Source organism: Panthera onca, chromosome C1 (genome assembly GCF_046562875.1).
Source record: "Panthera onca isolate mPanOnc1 chromosome C1, mPanOnc1 haplotype 2, whole genome shotgun sequence".
Taxonomy (NCBI): Eukaryota; Metazoa; Chordata; class Mammalia; order Carnivora; family Felidae; genus Panthera; species Panthera onca.
Genome location: NC_138346.1, coordinates 209,357,037 through 209,373,458, shown reverse-complemented (window position 1 = coordinate 209,373,458; position 16,422 = coordinate 209,357,037). Strand labels below are relative to the sequence as shown.

Here is a 16,422-nt window from a genome sequence, read left to right as displayed (position 1 = left end):
GCCCTTTATTTTTAACTTGCCCTTAATGCACTTGTTCAAATGTCACGTAGAACACTCAACAGAAGCGGAGTGGACACCCTTGCTATGTTCCTTATGGGCAGAGCACTAACTATTTCATAGTGAGCTGTCGATTTTCCATAGATGCTCTTTATCTAGTCGAGGAAGCTCCCCTTCTTTTTTCAAGTGTGCAGACTTCTGGTTTTTCTCCTTTATCTTGTTACTAAGGTGAATGACACGGACTGATTTTCCAATTTTCCTAAATGTTTACTTACTTTGATAGAGAGGTGGGGGTGGGAGTGGGAACTGTGAGCAGGGAGGGGCAGAGAGGAGAGAATCTCAAACAGGCTCCACACCCAGTTCGGACCCTGAAGGCTGGTGTGGACTCCATTTCACAAACAGTGAGATCATGACCTGCGCTGAAATCAAGAGTTGGACACTTAACCAACTGAGCCACCCAGGCACCCATGATTTTCCAATGTTAAAACTACTCTGCACCCCTGGGACAAGCCCAAACTTGGTTATTAAGGCATTATCCTTTTCTTATAGATGGTTAGATTTGATCTGCTGAAATCTTGAGAATTTTTGTGTCTATGTTCATGAAAGATACCAATCCATAGCCTTCCTTTTTGTAATGAGACGTCTCCATTAGATTTTGGAGTCAGGTTTTGATGGCCTCCTAAAATGAACTGGGAAGTGATTATTCCTTGTTTATTTTCTGAAAGGATGTAACAGGCATTAGGAGTTTTCTTAAATGTTTCATGATTCATCAGTGAAGCCAACTGGGCCTGGAGTTTTCTTCATGAAAAGGTTTTTGACAACGCATCTCATATCTATAGTGAATACAGAACTATTCATATTTTCTTTTTATTTGAGAGAGAGAGAGACAGAGAAAGAGTGTGCGCATGAGAAGGGGAGAGGGACAGGAGAGAGAATCTTAAGCACACTCCACACTCAGCATGGAGCCCAACATGGGGCTTGATCCCAGGACACTGGGATCATGACCTGAGTCAAAATCAAGAGTCAGATGCTCAACCGAGCTATCCAGGTGCCCCCTGTTACTGTGTTCTATTTGAATTCCATTGTGGTCAGAGAATACACTCTAGAAGATCCTAATTTTTTGGAATTTACTGAGATTTGTTTTATGGCCCAGCATCACAGTGAATGTTCCCTGCACACTTGATAAGAACATGTATTTTACAACTGTTTGGTGTGGTGTCTCAAAAATATTAATTAGATCAAGATGACTGATAATGTTCAGATGATCTGTCTTTAGTTAAAAAAAAATTATTTTTAAATTATGTAAAAATTCTTAAGGTTTATTTATTTATTTTGAGAGAGAGAGAGAGAGCGCGCACGCGTGTGCACTCAAGAGAGAGCACGTGTGGGAGCAGGGGAGAGGCAAAGAGACAGGGAGAGAGAATCCCAAGCAGCCTGTGCACCATCAGCACGGAGCCTGATGTGGGCTCGAACTCACAAACTGTGAGATCTTAACCTGAGCCGAAACCAAGAAATCAAGAGTTGGGCACTTAATCCACTGAGCCACCCAGACATCCCTTTCCATTTTTTTTTTTTTTTTTTTTTTTAAGGAGACAGCATGAGCGTGTGAGCAGGGGAGGGGCAGACTGAGAGGGAGAATCTTCAGCAGGCTCCATGCTCAGCGTGGAGCCTGACTCAGGGCTCGATCTCAGGACCCTGGGATCATGACCTGAGCCAAAAACCAAGGGTTGGACGCTTAACAGAATGAGCCACCCAGGTGCCCCATGCCAGTAAGATCTTTAAATTTTACTTAGTTTTGTTTTTAACAATATTTAAAGTGTATTTCTTATAAGTAGCATGAAATTGGGTTTTGCTTTTTATCTATTCTGACAGTCTTTGCCTTTTAATTGGAGTGTTTAATGCCTTTAATGATATAATTATTGATGAGGTTGGATTTGGCTCTCTCATTTTACTATTTGTCCCAACATTTTTGCCCCTGTTCTTTCTTTCCTGCTTTAAGTAGCATTTTTAGATGGAGTAAGCAGTTTTGGAATTCCATTTAATTTATATATTGGCTTTTAGCTATCTCACTCTGCGTTTTAATAAATGGTTATTCTAGAATTATAATGTGTCCTTAACTTTTCGACCTATTTCGAGTGAATACTGTACCATTTCATGTACTGTAAGAACCCTCCAACCTTACAGGTCAACCCACTCCCAGCCCTTATGCTGGTCATCACACACATTACATCTGTGTAAGCGGTCTGTTACACAACACGGTATTAGGTTGTTAACAGTCATATGTATACTTTAATGGAGTTCAGAGGAAAAATGGTTTCCTATTTACCATAGCTAGTGCTTTTCGTTCCTTCTCCTTTCTTCCTTCTCAACAGGCAAGACAACTTCTCACACTGCACTTAGTACAGGTCTTCTGGCTGTGAATTCTTGGATTTTTTATTACCTGAAAATGTCTTCATTCCATCCTCACCATTTTGCGGAGTACAGGGTTCTGGCTGACGGTGTTTTTCTTTCAGTAATGAAGCGATGGCGGTTCATGGTCCTTTGGCATCTACAATTATTGAGTAAACAATCATTTGTATCGCTTCCCAGGCTGTAATGTGTTTTATCGTTCCTGCTTTCAAGATTTCCTCTTTCGTTCTGATCTTCAGCAACCGGAGTATGATGTTCCTGGGTGTAGTTTTCCTTGTATTTACCTTGTCTGAAGTTCATGCTTCCTGAATGTGTCAATTATGTCTTTCACCAGCCTGGGGAATTCTTGGTCATTAGCTCTTCAAGTATTTTTTTTTTTGCCCTTTCTCTCTCTCCACTCCTTCTGGGACTCCAATGACATATGTTAAACCTTCTGATATCATTCCAATCTTTTTAGTCTCAAGAACACGTGATTCTTGTTAATGTATTTTCAGGGTCACTGAATCTTCCTGCTGTCTTCAATCTGCTATCCGGTAAATTTTCTATTTCAGATATTGCTGTTTTCAGTTCCAGATTTTCCATTTGGTTCTTTTTACAAGTTTCTATTTCCCTGCTGAGATTTTCTAGCTCGTGAGCATCTTTTCCTTTATCTACGAGCATAGGGATAACTCCTTAAAATCCACATCTAGTTCCAACACCTGGACTGCTCAGGGCTGGGTGGCCTCCATTGCTGGTCTTTCCATTTGAGTATGGGTCAGGTTTCACTGTTTCTTCATATGGTTAGTAATTCTGGACTATGTGCTGGACTTTGTGAATAAATGACGTGGCAACTCTGGATTTTATTGTGTTTCTCTACAGAGTATCGATTTAAAAAAAAAATCCTTTTAAAATAGTTTTCTATTTTAAGTACACCTCATGCCCAATGTGGGGCTTAAACTCACGACCCTGGGATCAAGAGTTGCATGCTCTACCGACTGAGCCAGCCAAGGGCCCCTGAGTTGTTTTGTGTTTTTTTTTAAAGCAGTAATTACTATGGGCTGAACTTCAGACTTGGGCAGTTCACAAACAGACTTTGGGGCTCCCCCTCTATGTTTCTTTCCAGGACTGCCCCCTCGTTTACTGGTTACTGTGGTAGCTATACAACATCAAGCTAGTAAGTAAGACTGTGGTTTTACCGTGTTTTTGGCCTTGTACCTCTGCTTCCACTGGGGCTTGCCCTCAGGTCACAGAGTGTAAAACCCAGTAACATTCTGTTCTTCCAAGTGTCAACTCATTCCCAGTGTCTCTGGTCACTCTGCTGTGCCTGTAGGTCATTACTGCTTGTCTTCTGTCCAGAGTTTATAGCTGTTACTTGAGGGTTAGTACGATGAAAGCTACCCTGCCGTAACCGGAGAAGAATGCAATTACTCTTTACGTTTTTTAGCGTCAAAAAATAGTTATGGGGGCACCTGGGTGGCTCAGTCGGTTAAGTGTCCGACTCTTGATTTCGGCTCAGGTCACGATCTCAGGGTTCACGGGATTGAGCCCTGCATCAGGCTCTGCGCTGACAACACGGAGCCTGCTTGGGAGTCTCTCTCTCTCTGCCCCTCCCCTGCTTGTGCTCTCTCTCAAAATAAATAAACATTAAAAAGTTAGTTATGAATTTAACTCTTCTGAAGTTTCAGCCACATTCTGTAGGTTTTGATTTGCATTGTTTTTATTCTCCAAGTATCCAACAATATTTGAAATGATTCCTTAATAAAAGTAGTTGTTTAAAAGAGTGCTTTTTAACTTCCAAGTAGTTAGAGTTTTTTGTTTTTAACACGCATTTTACTAATCACTTTTGGTTGTTGGGTATTTGGTAAGTGTCTGTCTGACAAGGTTATATATCAACTAACTCTAGTGCTTAATAGAACTTACATGTTGGTAAAGTCAAAGAAAGCATTTAGAATAGTTTTCAAATCTTTTTTTTTTGTGCCACGGAAGCTTTTGTTCAAAACACATAAAGTCCTTATTCATTTACAAATAAAACAGATTATGAAATAGGACAGTTCTGATTACACTGGAGAGGGGAGAGGTGGTGCAGTGGGGAGCTGGGGAGCCCAGCTCACCAGATTTTCTTCCGTTTGGCTGCCTGTGGAGGTCCTCCGGGGTGGAAGATGATGAAAGTGGTTCAGAAAGAGGTGAGGACTCACCCCGCTGTCGCTGGCTTTGAAGACGGGGAGTATGAGCTGCGGGGTGCATGGCCTCTAAAACCTGGGGGCGGCCCTTAGCTTACAGCCAACAAGAAACCAGGGACCTCAGTGTTGCAACCATAAGGAACTGAATTCTGCCAACAGCCCAAGGGAACAGAAAGCGGATTTCCCCGGTCTCCAGAAAGAAACAGGGCCTGCTGACACCTTGACCCATGGTCTGATGACACCTTCCCCAGACTTCTAACATGCAGAACTGAAAAGTAATAAATCCAGGCGTTTTAAGTCGCTAGGTCTGTGGCACTTTGATATGACAGAAAGACAAATAATACAGAGGTATGGATCTCTGCTACTATTTTAACTGCATCGCTATCTTGTCATATTACCATTCCAGAGACATTTACGGTGTCCTTCCAGCTCTACCAGTACTCCTAGAGACTTGTCATCCTCTGGGGGGGCCCGGGTGGCTCAGTCGGTTAAGTGTCCACCTCTCGATTTCGGCTCAGGCCACGATCTCATGGTTCGGGAGTTCGAGCCCCACGTCGGGCTCTGCGATGACTGTGTGGGGCCTGCTTGTGATTCTCTTTCCATCTCTCTCTGCCCCTCCCCCACTCATGTGCACGTGCTCTCTCTCTCTCTCAGAAAGAAATAAACTTTATTTAAAAAAAAAAAGAAATTTGTCATCCTCTGATTTGGGGAAAGGAAAGGAATTTTACAAAAGTTATTCTTCCTGGTATTAATTATCTTTTCGAATCAGGTGCCTACCTCATTCATATGAAAAAGAGACGATAAATTCCAGGGCCACTGGGTGATCTGTTTTTAAACCTTCCGCGGATGTGAAAAGCAGGTCCCTGACTCGGATCAACAGCTCACCTTCACTTAGCAAACATCTAGCTCTCACAGAGATACTCACTTATTCAAGTCAATTTCATAAGTTTGCATACGAGGCTTATCTCCCGTCTTGTCTGGGTCCCATCGGTAGATGGCAAACTTCTTGATTCGGGGAGCTGTGGCTGCCGCTGTCTGTGCCCCCCGGCAGGCCTGAAATCGAAAAGGTTCACAAGAAGGGGGGGAAAAAGCTATTAAAATGCAAGACAAATCCTACTGTTTAGCTGGTGCTATAAACTACAGCACTGGCTATAAACCCACACGTTACTGTCTTCTTGCAACAGGCATTCAATAGCCATCAAATATTAAGCACCTAGCACGTCATGTACCAGACATGGTGCTGGGGGCTAGTGAAATAGCACTTAACGAAACAGTCTTTGCCCTCACGGAATCTACTTTAAGCAAGAGAGAAATTAAATATTTATGATAAAGTATAAAGAGGGAAGAATACAGAAAAGACTTACATTAGTACAAGAGATCAGGGAAGGCCCCATAAATGATAATGAAGCTGAGACTGGGTGAGTAGGGATTAGAGAGTGTTATAAACTGAGGGAACAACACGTGTAGAGGCCTGGATGGGGGAGAGCACAGCGCATCTGGGAGAAAAGTCGAATATGAGTCAGGGGGGCTTGAGTAAGGTCGGAGGAGTGGGAAATGTGAGGAAGTCAAGATTCTGATGTTACCTTAAGAGCAATGAGAAGCCAGAACGAATTATCAGGTGGATGACATAATCATTTTTATTTTTGAGAATGATATCACTGGCTACAAAGGAAGAATTGTCAGGCAACACGCGGAGAGACCAGTAGAAAGCTACTGCGGTTGTCAAAACGAGATGCCGGTGTTTCTAGATTAGGTGTCTCCATCAGTCTGGGCTGTTGTAACAAGACATCAAAGACTGGGTGGCTTAAACACGGCAAATTTCTCACGGTTCTGGAGGCTGGGAAGTCCAAGATCAAGGTCTCAGGCAGACTTGGTGTCTGACGAAGACCCTCTTCTTGGTTGACAGATGGCCACCTCCTTGCTGTCTCATGTGGCGGAGAGACAGATCTCACGTCTTTTCCCCTTTGTGTAAGGGCACTAATCCCATCGTAAGAGCTCTACCCTCATGACCTCATCTAACCCTGATTCCCTCTCATACGTTCCATCTTTAAATAGCATCATAATGGGGATTAGAGTTTCGACGTTTGAACTTGGGGGAACACGAACGCTCAGCTCACAGCACTGCAGCAGGAAAGACGGTGAAGAATACTGTAAAACAGAACCCATGTAGGGAACTAACCAACACCCGAGTCCTGTTCTCCATGATGATTCTATCCCATCTCCTGGACACTTACATCTCTGCCAGTGGGTCTCACACGGTGAGCTCAGCAACTCCAGAGTGCTACCACCTTAGAGGCTGCTATGAGAGGGTCAGGTTAAGAGGGCTGGTCTCTGGTTAATTCCGTCCTTCACCAGAACAGCTTCCCCATAACATATTTACAAAAAGGGTGCTGTTGCTCAAAAGTTTTATATTTAAATTCACACTCATTTTTTTTTTTCAAAATTTTTTAATGTTCATTTATTTTTGAGACAGAGAGAGACAGAGCATGAACGAGGGAGGGTCAGAGAGAGAGGGAGACACAGAATCTGAAGCAGGCTCCGGGCTCTGAGCTATCAGCACAGAGCCTGACGCGGGGCTCGAACTCATGGACTGTGAGATCATGACGTGAGCTGAAGTCGGTCGCTTAACCGACTGAGCCACCCAGGCGCCCCAATTCACACTCATTTTTAAGGCCACAATTTATTATTGCCAGGAACTGTAGTAAATGCTTTATACTAATTACTCCACTGAGTCTTTGTATGAGAAAAATGAGGCTCAGCGACTGAGCAATGGGCCCATGATAACACAGCTGACAAGAGGAGTTATGACTGGAACCCAAGTCTGTCTGACCCCAGAGCCGATGCTCCTGAACACTGTACTAGTCATTTGTGAATATCTGGAGGTTTCTTCTTGGCTCTGTCTCCTTTTTATGTCTCAATGCCTTGAGGGCATGTGTATTAGAGTTCTCCAGAGAAACAGAACCAATAGTGTGTCTATCCATATAAATGCATGATACATATGAAAGGTATATATACACATATACATATACATAAAAAGAGATTTTTTTTTTTATGAGAAATTGGCTCACATGATTATAGAGGATAGAAAGTCCCAAGAGCTGCAGTTAGCAAGCGGAGAGCAAGGAGAGCCAATGATGTAAATCTAGTCAAAGCCTGAAGGTCCATGAACAGGAGAGCCGATGATGTGGTTCTAGGCCAAAGGCCAGCAGGCTTAAGACCCAAGAAGAGTCGACGTTTCAGTTCAAAAGCAGTCAGGCAGGAAGAATTCCTTCTTATTTGGAGGAAGGGGAGCCTTTTGGTCTATTCATGCCTTCAACTGATTGGATAAGGCCCACCTACATCAGGAAGGTCAATCTGCATTACTGGGTCTATTGATTTAAATGTTAACCTCCTCTAAAAACACCCTCACAGAAACACCCAAAATGTCTGACCAGCTATCTGGCCCCCTGTGGCCCAGCTGACACATAAAACTAATCATTCACAGAATGGAACAGGTTCTATTTTGCATCTTCTAGCATACCTGGTCCAGGCCTTTGTGTATAGCATTTCAATTCGTGGTTAGGAAAAATTGAAGACACACGCAAGAAATTATACTGGAATTTAAAATAAAATTAAATAAAAAAAAAAAAAGAAAAAAGTACAAAGCAAAAATTGAGCATTAGGCAAATGCAAACATGCTGTCCCCATTCCACAGTCCTTGAAGACCTTTCCCTCGAGGTGAACACACAAGGCGGCCACCGCTGGCTCTACCCTGGGAGCAGAGCAGGGATCCTGTCAGTCCAACGGCAGTTAGAAGCTGAGCCCCTGGTCTGTATGCAGAAACACACAGACTATATCCCAGGTCAGCTAACTCTCTTACAAACTGGTAAAAACAGACAAAACTGGGGAGGTTAATGGTGTAATTACAAGAGGTGCGATGGTGTTTCTTACTTGCCGGCAAAAAACGTCCCAAATTAAGTGAGGCTGAAAATATAAACATCAGCTACCAAGAGGAAAAAAGGAAAGATGGGAAGATGAAAGTGAAGGTGAAGAGAAAAGCAGATTTTTCCTTTATCACCAGGCTGGCTAACGTCAGCAATAAAAGGAAAGTCATTTCTACAAAAGAACATCTTCCATTAGGGACTTCCATTTTTTTTTTTTTTTCTTCTTTAGCAGGATTCTATTCCATGCTACTGTATTTTACTTATTCTTTTTTTTTTTAATTTTTTTTCAACGTTTTTTATTTATTTTTGGGACAGAGAGAGACAGAGCATGAACGGGGGAGGGGCAGAGAGAGAGGGAGACACAGAATCGGAAACAGGCTCCAGGCTCCGAGCCATCAGCCCAGAGCCTGACGCGGGGCTCGAACTCACGGACCGCGAGATCGTGACCTGGCTGAAGTCGGACGCTTAACCGACTGCGCCACCCAGGCGCCCCTATTTTACTTATTCTTAAAAAGCTCTCTGCAGGGCCTGAACTCATGACTCCAAGATTAAGAGTCGCTCCCTTCACCAACTGAGCCAGCCAGGCGTCCCTAGGGACTCCATTTTGTAAAACAGGAACATTTGGCTAACGCCACCTTGTGGCACTTAAGACAAAGTGAAGGAAGTGAAAAGAAAAGATCACTGAAGATACTCCAGCAGGCTTCTGCTTGCTTAGTGCTTCACCTCGTTTTGGTTAGATGATAAAGTCTACTTCATTATGATAAAACTCACCAATTTTAAGTGTACAGTTTGAAGAGTTTTAATAAAGTGGTATAACTGCTACCATAATTATGACGGCACACTTCCACCTAGAAAGTTCTCTAGTGTTCCTTTACAATCAGTGCCCACTCCCTCCCCCTTGCAACTGATCTGCTTTCTATCACTACAGATTTTTTTACAGAATTTCATTTTTTAAAATATTTATTAATTTTTGAGAGAGAAGAACGAGCAGGGGAGGGGCAAAGACAGGGGACAGAAGATCCAAAGTGGGCCCTGCGGTAACAGCAGAGAGTCTGATGTAGGGCTCAAACTCATGATCCGCGAGATCCTGACCTGAGCTGAAGTCATACAATTAACCCACTGAGCCACCCAGGCACCCCTGCCCCCTTTTACAGAATTTCATATAAATGCAATCAGACAGTGCATCCTGGGTCTAGCTTTTACCACCTAATATAATGCTTCTGGATTTCCCTCATGCTGTCGCATATATCCAGTCTGTTGCTTTGTTAAAAAATTAAACTTTCCATTCTGAGATATAGAATCACATGCATTTTTAAGAATTAATAACGAGACCCCCTCATACCCTTTACTCAATTTCCCCCAATGAAAACAGTCCCGATCTATAGCACCATCTCAAAACATCAGCACTGATATATCAACGGTCAAGACACAGAGCATTCCCACCCCCGAAAAGACCCCTGGGATTGCTTTATCAAAGCCACTCCCCTCATACCTCCCCCCTTAGTCTCTCACTCCTGTAATTTTGTTATTTCAACAATGTTATATAAATGGAATCATCTAGTATGGAACCTTTTGATTGGTTTTTCTCCATTCAGCAGAATTCTCTGGAGATTCATCCAAGTTGTGTGCACGTCAACAGTAGTTTCTTTTTACTACCGAGTAGTGCTGCATGGTATGATGGACCCTAGTTTGTCCAGCCATTCTCCCACTAGAGGACCTCGGGGCTGTTTCCAGTTTTTGGCTATTATGAATGAAATTATAACGAGTACGTGTGAACATATCTCCACTTCTCTGGGATAAATAAATGCCCAGGAAGGTAACTCCTGGATTCCAGGACAGCTGCATATCTCGTTTTTTTTACAAAATAACCAAATTATTTCCCAGAGTGGGTGGCTGCCTTGCCTGTGGTAGGTGGTAGAGAGAGGGAGAAAAATAAAATGCATTTAAAAAAATATCTAACTCCTTAAAAAAGAAACTTTTTTTTTTTTTACACTAAAATATTGGTAAAGCTTGGACTTTCAAAAAAACTTGGGACTTTGAGGTTGTCAATTACAGCTTCGTGGCCGTGAAGCCTGATTTAAAAGTACTGTCTGAGGGCAACAGGCATCCGGCCTTATCAAGCTTGGTCTCATTCCCACAAAACCTGCCAAAGGTGACCGTGGATTCGTGCAACGGGTCCTCACCTTAACAACTCTTTCTAATATGTATGTCTGCTTCATATCCACTCTACAAAACTACAAAGGTCTAGACTTGATCATGCAGATCTTCCCAAAAGTGATTAGGTTTTTTAGACATCATTTACGAAGTCTTATCTTGTGAACGATGTGAGCAAGAAACCACAAGGGTGCATCACAACAGAGCACCATGAGGAACCCCAAATGTAAGTTTTGGGGTGTCCCAACACATAACTCATTCTTTAAAAAACACCTAATTTAAGTTTATTTTGAGTTAAAAACATGTTTTACACAACACTTGGAGGGATAATGGGGGGGGGGGGGGCGGCTAACAGGAATGAGGAGAGAAGATGCAAAAAATAAAAATTACCAGAGGTGGTTGTGGTTCTAAACTGAAGGAGTTTGCTTGTCTTGAGCTGCACTAAGAGTTAATCCACAGGATTATGGCAGCTGTGATAAGAACAAATACATTTATGCAATAGAGAAACGTGAACATTTGTTATGTCGGTGTTCTAGTAGAAGTAAAAAAAAAAAAAAATAATAATGGCTTTCATTCACTGAGCCCCTACCGTGTAAGAAATGTTGTACTAAATTGTCTCTAATCTTTATAACATCTCTACAAAGGGAAGTTTTATTATTCTCATTAAAAAATTAAAATGGGGCGCCTGGGTGGCTCAGTTGGTTAAATGTCCAACTCTTGATTTTGGCTCAGGTCATGATCTCAGGGTTGTGGGATTGAGCCCCACGTCTGGCTCCGTGCTGAGTGTGGAGCCTGTTTGGGATTCTTTCTCTCTCCCTCTGCCCCTCTCCCTGCTCATTCTCTCTCTAAAATAAAAATAAAAAACAGGGGCTCCTGGGTGGCTCAGTTGGTTAAGTGTCCGACTTCGGCTCAGGTCATGATCTCAAGGTGTTGGGAGTTTGAGCCCTGTGTTGGGCTCTGTGCCAACAGTTCAGAGCCTGGAGCCTGTTTCGGATTCTGTGTCTCCCTCTCTCTCTGCTCCCTCCCCGCTCATGCTCTGTCTCTATCTCTCAAAAGTAAATAAACGTAAAAAATAAAAATAAAAATAAAAATAAAAAATAAAATAAAAATCATAGACCAAAAGAGCCAGGATTCAAACACAGGTTTCTTTGTTTTTGTTTTTAATCTCCAAAGCCCGACCTTTTACCCATTATACATGTGGCGAAAATGCAAATCCAATACTGAAGAGCACAAAGATAATTCCTTTCCTCAAACAAATCCAAGGGACACTGAATTCATACAATTAGTAAGATCTTGCGCAGTAGCTGGCCCAGACACACTCACTTATTTGTTCAATAAATAATTACAGAGTGGCTAATATGTTCCAAGGGCTGTTCTAGGCCCTGGGGATCAGGGCAAAACACACACACACTCTGATCCTTATGGAGCTTATGGTGACTGGAGACACACACAAATAAGATCTATAGTAATGTCAGGGGGTGATAAGTACGATGCAGAGGGTGGTCAGGGAACTCTTCACTGAAAAGGTGACAGCTAAGCAAAGACCTGAAAGGTGAGTAAGTAAGCCATACCCAACTCAGGGGAAGAGCAAATTGGGCAGAGGGGACACTGAGCCCAAATCTTGAGGTGAAAATGTGTTTGAGGAGCAACAAGGCAGTCAGTGTAGTTGAGAATGGAGTGAGCTACAGGGGCAGGAATGGGGGAGGAGATCGGGAAGTTAATGGGACAGCCAGATCACATAGGATCCTGTAAGGTTCTTTTTTTTTTTTTTTTTTTTTAAACATTTATTTATTTTTGAGAGACAGAGAGAGGCAGAGCATGAGCAGGGGAGGGGCAGAGAGAGAGGGAGACACAGAATCTGGAAGCAGGTTCCAGGCTCCGAGCTGTCAGCACCGAGCCCGATGCAGGGCTCGAACCCATGAATCACGAGATCATAACCTGAGCTGAAGCTGGAAGCTTAACGGGCCAAACCACCCAGGCGCCCCCCCCCCCCCCCGCTTTTTTTAAAGTAATCTCTGTGCTGGAACTCATGACCCGGAGATCAACAGTCTCATGCTCTACCGACTGAGCCAGCCAGGTACCCCCTAGCAAATTTCTTTAAATGCACTCAATGAGTTGTATATTTGAGATTCCAACTTTGGAGAATATTCTATCTCTCTCTTTTTAAATTAAGTACACTCTATGCCCAACATGGGCCTTGAACTCATGACCTCAAGATCAAGAGTCGCGTGCAGTACTGAATGAGCCAGCCAGGTGCCCTGACCTTGTAATGGTTTTTGCTTTTACCGTAAGATGAGAAAATACTGGTTTTGAGCAGAGGAGTGACAGAGTCAGATTTAAGCTTTGAAAGGATTATTTTGGTTTGTGTTGAGAATCAAAGATGAAAGTGAGAAAACCACACAAGAATTACAGTATACGGTAATTAGCTAAGGGATGTTGGCAGCTTGAACCAGGCTGGTGGCTGTGGATGGTAAGAAGCGGTAAGTTTTGTTTTGTTTTTGCCTTTTTTTAGAAGTGGTAAGTTTCTGAATACATTTTAAGAAGGAACTGATAGGATTTCCATGCAGACTGGATGTGACAGCGGGGCAAAGAGCAAGGATGACTGCACTTTTTGGCCCAAGCCCCATGGAAGATGGAGGTGCCATCACCTGAGAAGGAAGGACAGAGTGGGGCTGTGTGTGGTGAGGGGTAGGTACTAGGAGCTGGGTTTTGGGCCAACAAAGTTTGTGATGTATTATCAGATATCCAGGTGGATATTAAAAAAAAATTTTTTTTTAAATGTTTATTTATTTTGAGACAGAGAGAGAGCAATAGGGGTGGGGCAGAGAGAGAGAGAGAGAGAGAGAGCAAGAGAGAGAATCCCAAGCAGGGTCCATGCTGGCAGCACAGAGCCCTCTTTTTTTTTTAATTTTTTTTAACGTTTATTTATTTTTGAGACAGAGAGAGACACAGCATGAACGGGGGAGGGTCAGAGAGAGAGGGAGACACAGAATCTGAAACAGGCTCCAGGCTCTGAGCTGTCAGCACAGAGCCGGACGCGGGGCTCGAAATCACGGACCGCGAGATCGTGACCTGAGCCGAAGTCGGCCACTTAACCGACTGAGCCACCCAGGCGCCCCACAGAGCCGTCTTTTGTATAGGGGTAGGGAGTATTAATATCTACCTTATAAACTGGAGAGTCAACCTTCTAGCATAGCCCAGAAAATAATTTCTGCTTTTCAGTGTTGGCAATATCATCAGTTTCTGATTGGCAGATGGGCATCCTAAGACCTGCCAGTGCTCAGAACAATGATACACACAAATGAAAGCGGGCAGTACTTGCCCTAACGGAATTCACAATCTAGATGAAGAAATAAGGCAATACAATTGCAGGTAATACATTACAGCTAAACACTTATAGGCAGAACTATGGTTCAGTGCAGACTAATGCATGAAAGGAATTCAGAAGAGCCATATTCTACTGTGTCTTAGAGTCCGAGGAACCTCAACATCACTCAGATAATACACCAAGCTCATTTCGGGACTCTTATGAGGTGACTTTCGTGGGTATGAATGCACATTGCTACGAGGGGGAGTGGACAGGAGGCAGCTCTCTATTTCTCTAGCCTCAGGAGGCCCTGCAACGGCCTCACCTGAAACCAACCTTCTGCTCAACTCATTCATGGAAGAGGGACCTGAGCTTTGGAACTCGCTCTCACTGGTGGGGCTCTCACAACTTGACTGCTTGCTCAGCAACTATGAAAGGACCTGGTAAACAAGGTCATTACTACTCATTAATATGCTCAGCGGATACAAACTTCCAGCTCTGATAGGCAGTCCTCCTTCCCTATCTCCCCTTTTTAGAAAGACTATAAAATGACTCATTCAAGTTCATATACAGCACATTGGAAAGAACTAGCATTTGAAGGCAGGCCGTATGCACTGTGTTATGCAGCCAGGGCTGTATTTAAAATGAGAGAGATTCTCGTGTCAGTGCAAGAGTATTTCTGGTTCCCCTGTGCCCAGATCTGGGCTAAGAGTTTTTCCCATATTATGTAACAAACAGACAAACAAGCTGGATTTTGGTCTTAGATCTACCACTTTGCAGCTGTGATATTTTGAGCAAGTAAAAAAATTTTCTCTGGGGCCTCAGTTTTGAAACTTCTAAAAAGGAGGTAAGAACTACTATTCACCCACGTTGCAGGGGTTGTTGAGGAGCTGAGAGGAGGAGACAGACTTCAAAGGGATTTGTAGGGGCACCCGGGGGGCTTGGTGGGTTAAGTGTTCAACTTCGGCTCAGGTCATGATCTCACGCTCTGTGAGTTCGAGCCCCGCGTCAGGCTCTGTGCTGACAGCTCGGAGCCTGGAGCCTGCTTCAGAATCTGTGGCTCCCTCTCTCTCTGCCCCTGCCCCGCTCATGCTCCATCTTTCTGTCTCTCAAAAATAAATAAACGTTAAAAAAAAAAAAAAAAAAGGATTTGTAAATTCTTAGTTCCTTATGTGTGCAATGCCAATTTCCCTTCCCCTTCCAAATAAATCTTCCATTTGGAATGGAGATAATTGTGTAGAGTCCTAATACAAGGGGTGTGGGGAAACTTATCACCGCAAACTGAGTAGTAAATAAGGGCAGCACCAGGCTCAGTTCCTATGGGATCCATGCCAAAACTCTGCGCTTGGTACGGTCGTAAGCCCTTTACAGACAGGGACACTGAGTCAGTGTCATCCGACGCTGCTTTAAGGCACCTTTCCCGCAGCCCCCCACCCCCACCGGGAAGGGCCCAGATCCTTCAGGGATCTGATTTGCCTCCATTTTCCCTTTCCTCTGCCCTTTATTAATTCCGGTCCAGTCTCTGTTTACTGAGCCCCCAACCCTGCACCCTGGAGGAGAGACCTCGATTCCCAGCTCCCATTCCTCCCACTCCCGCAGCCCTGTGTCTTCCACAGAGGCTAGTTTGAGGACAGAGAACGGGCTTAGAGCCCAAACGTTTGGATTCGAATTCGGCTACAACAGTCACTCGCTTGCCACATGACCTTGGGCACCTCAAGACCCCCCCCCCCCCCGAATACTTTCCCCTTAACTTAAAAAAAAAAATCGTCTCCGCCCTGATAAACTCCCGGGCTGCGGCGAGGCGCAGAAGGATAACGGACTGGGATGCTCCAGGACCAAACCCGCGCGCGACACAGCGGGAGCGGGTCCTTCCACTCCCTGTGGCCTTGTCCTGTGCTCCCTCGCCCTCCTCCACGGCCCCCTCAGCGCCAGGCTGCCTCCATGACTCTCATGCCTGCCCTCTTCCTCCGGCCCCGCAGCTCACCTGCAGGCAGGCTCCGCCAAGGGCCGTGGCCGGGAACCGGCGCCTCAAGGAGACTCCGACCGCCGCCGCCGCCATCTTGGCTCCTGACGTCAAGCCCCACCCCTTAACCCTGAGGTCGCTCTCCGCCGTCGTCCCGCCGAGCACCGCGGCGCCCAGCCGGCATCCACCGAGGCCCCGCTAGCCGGGCAGGAGCCGCCGAGTGGGAGGCGGTTCCAGTTTCCCCGGTGGGAGGAGGGAAGGCGGAGAAAGCCAACGCGAGCGTGCGCAGTTGCGGTGTGCGCGGCGCATGCTAATGAACCTCCCGCCTTCCTAAGGTGACCTTCCCAGAAGGGAGCGGAGTCGGAGACGGGGAGTGTTGGGACGGGTGGGGCTGAGAGGACGGCGGGGAGGAGCCACCCGATCGGGAGTGCAGTCCGTATTTAGCCCCCTCTTCTTCCTGAAAATTTGTCAGTAGTATCACTCATCTCTTAGTGATGAGCTTAGTGGCTT

At 44.6% G+C, this 16,422-nt stretch overlaps 1 protein-coding gene across 1 annotated transcript in view; it reads right to left on the bottom strand.

The window, feature by feature from the left end:
- Positions 1-16,066, bottom strand: part of SDHB (succinate dehydrogenase complex iron sulfur subunit B) — a 30,952-nt gene extending 14,886 nt beyond the window's left edge. The window contains exons 1-2 of the mRNA XM_078452323.1: positions 15,934-16,066; positions 5,491-5,618 (exon numbers count right to left, since the gene is read on the bottom strand). Of these exons, the coding sequence (XP_078308449.1) occupies positions 5,491-5,618; positions 15,934-16,008 (203 nt within the window). The 5' untranslated portion in view covers positions 16,009-16,066. The remainder of the gene's footprint in view (positions 1-5,490; positions 5,619-15,933) is intronic.
- Positions 16,067-16,422: the final 356 nt, after the last annotated feature.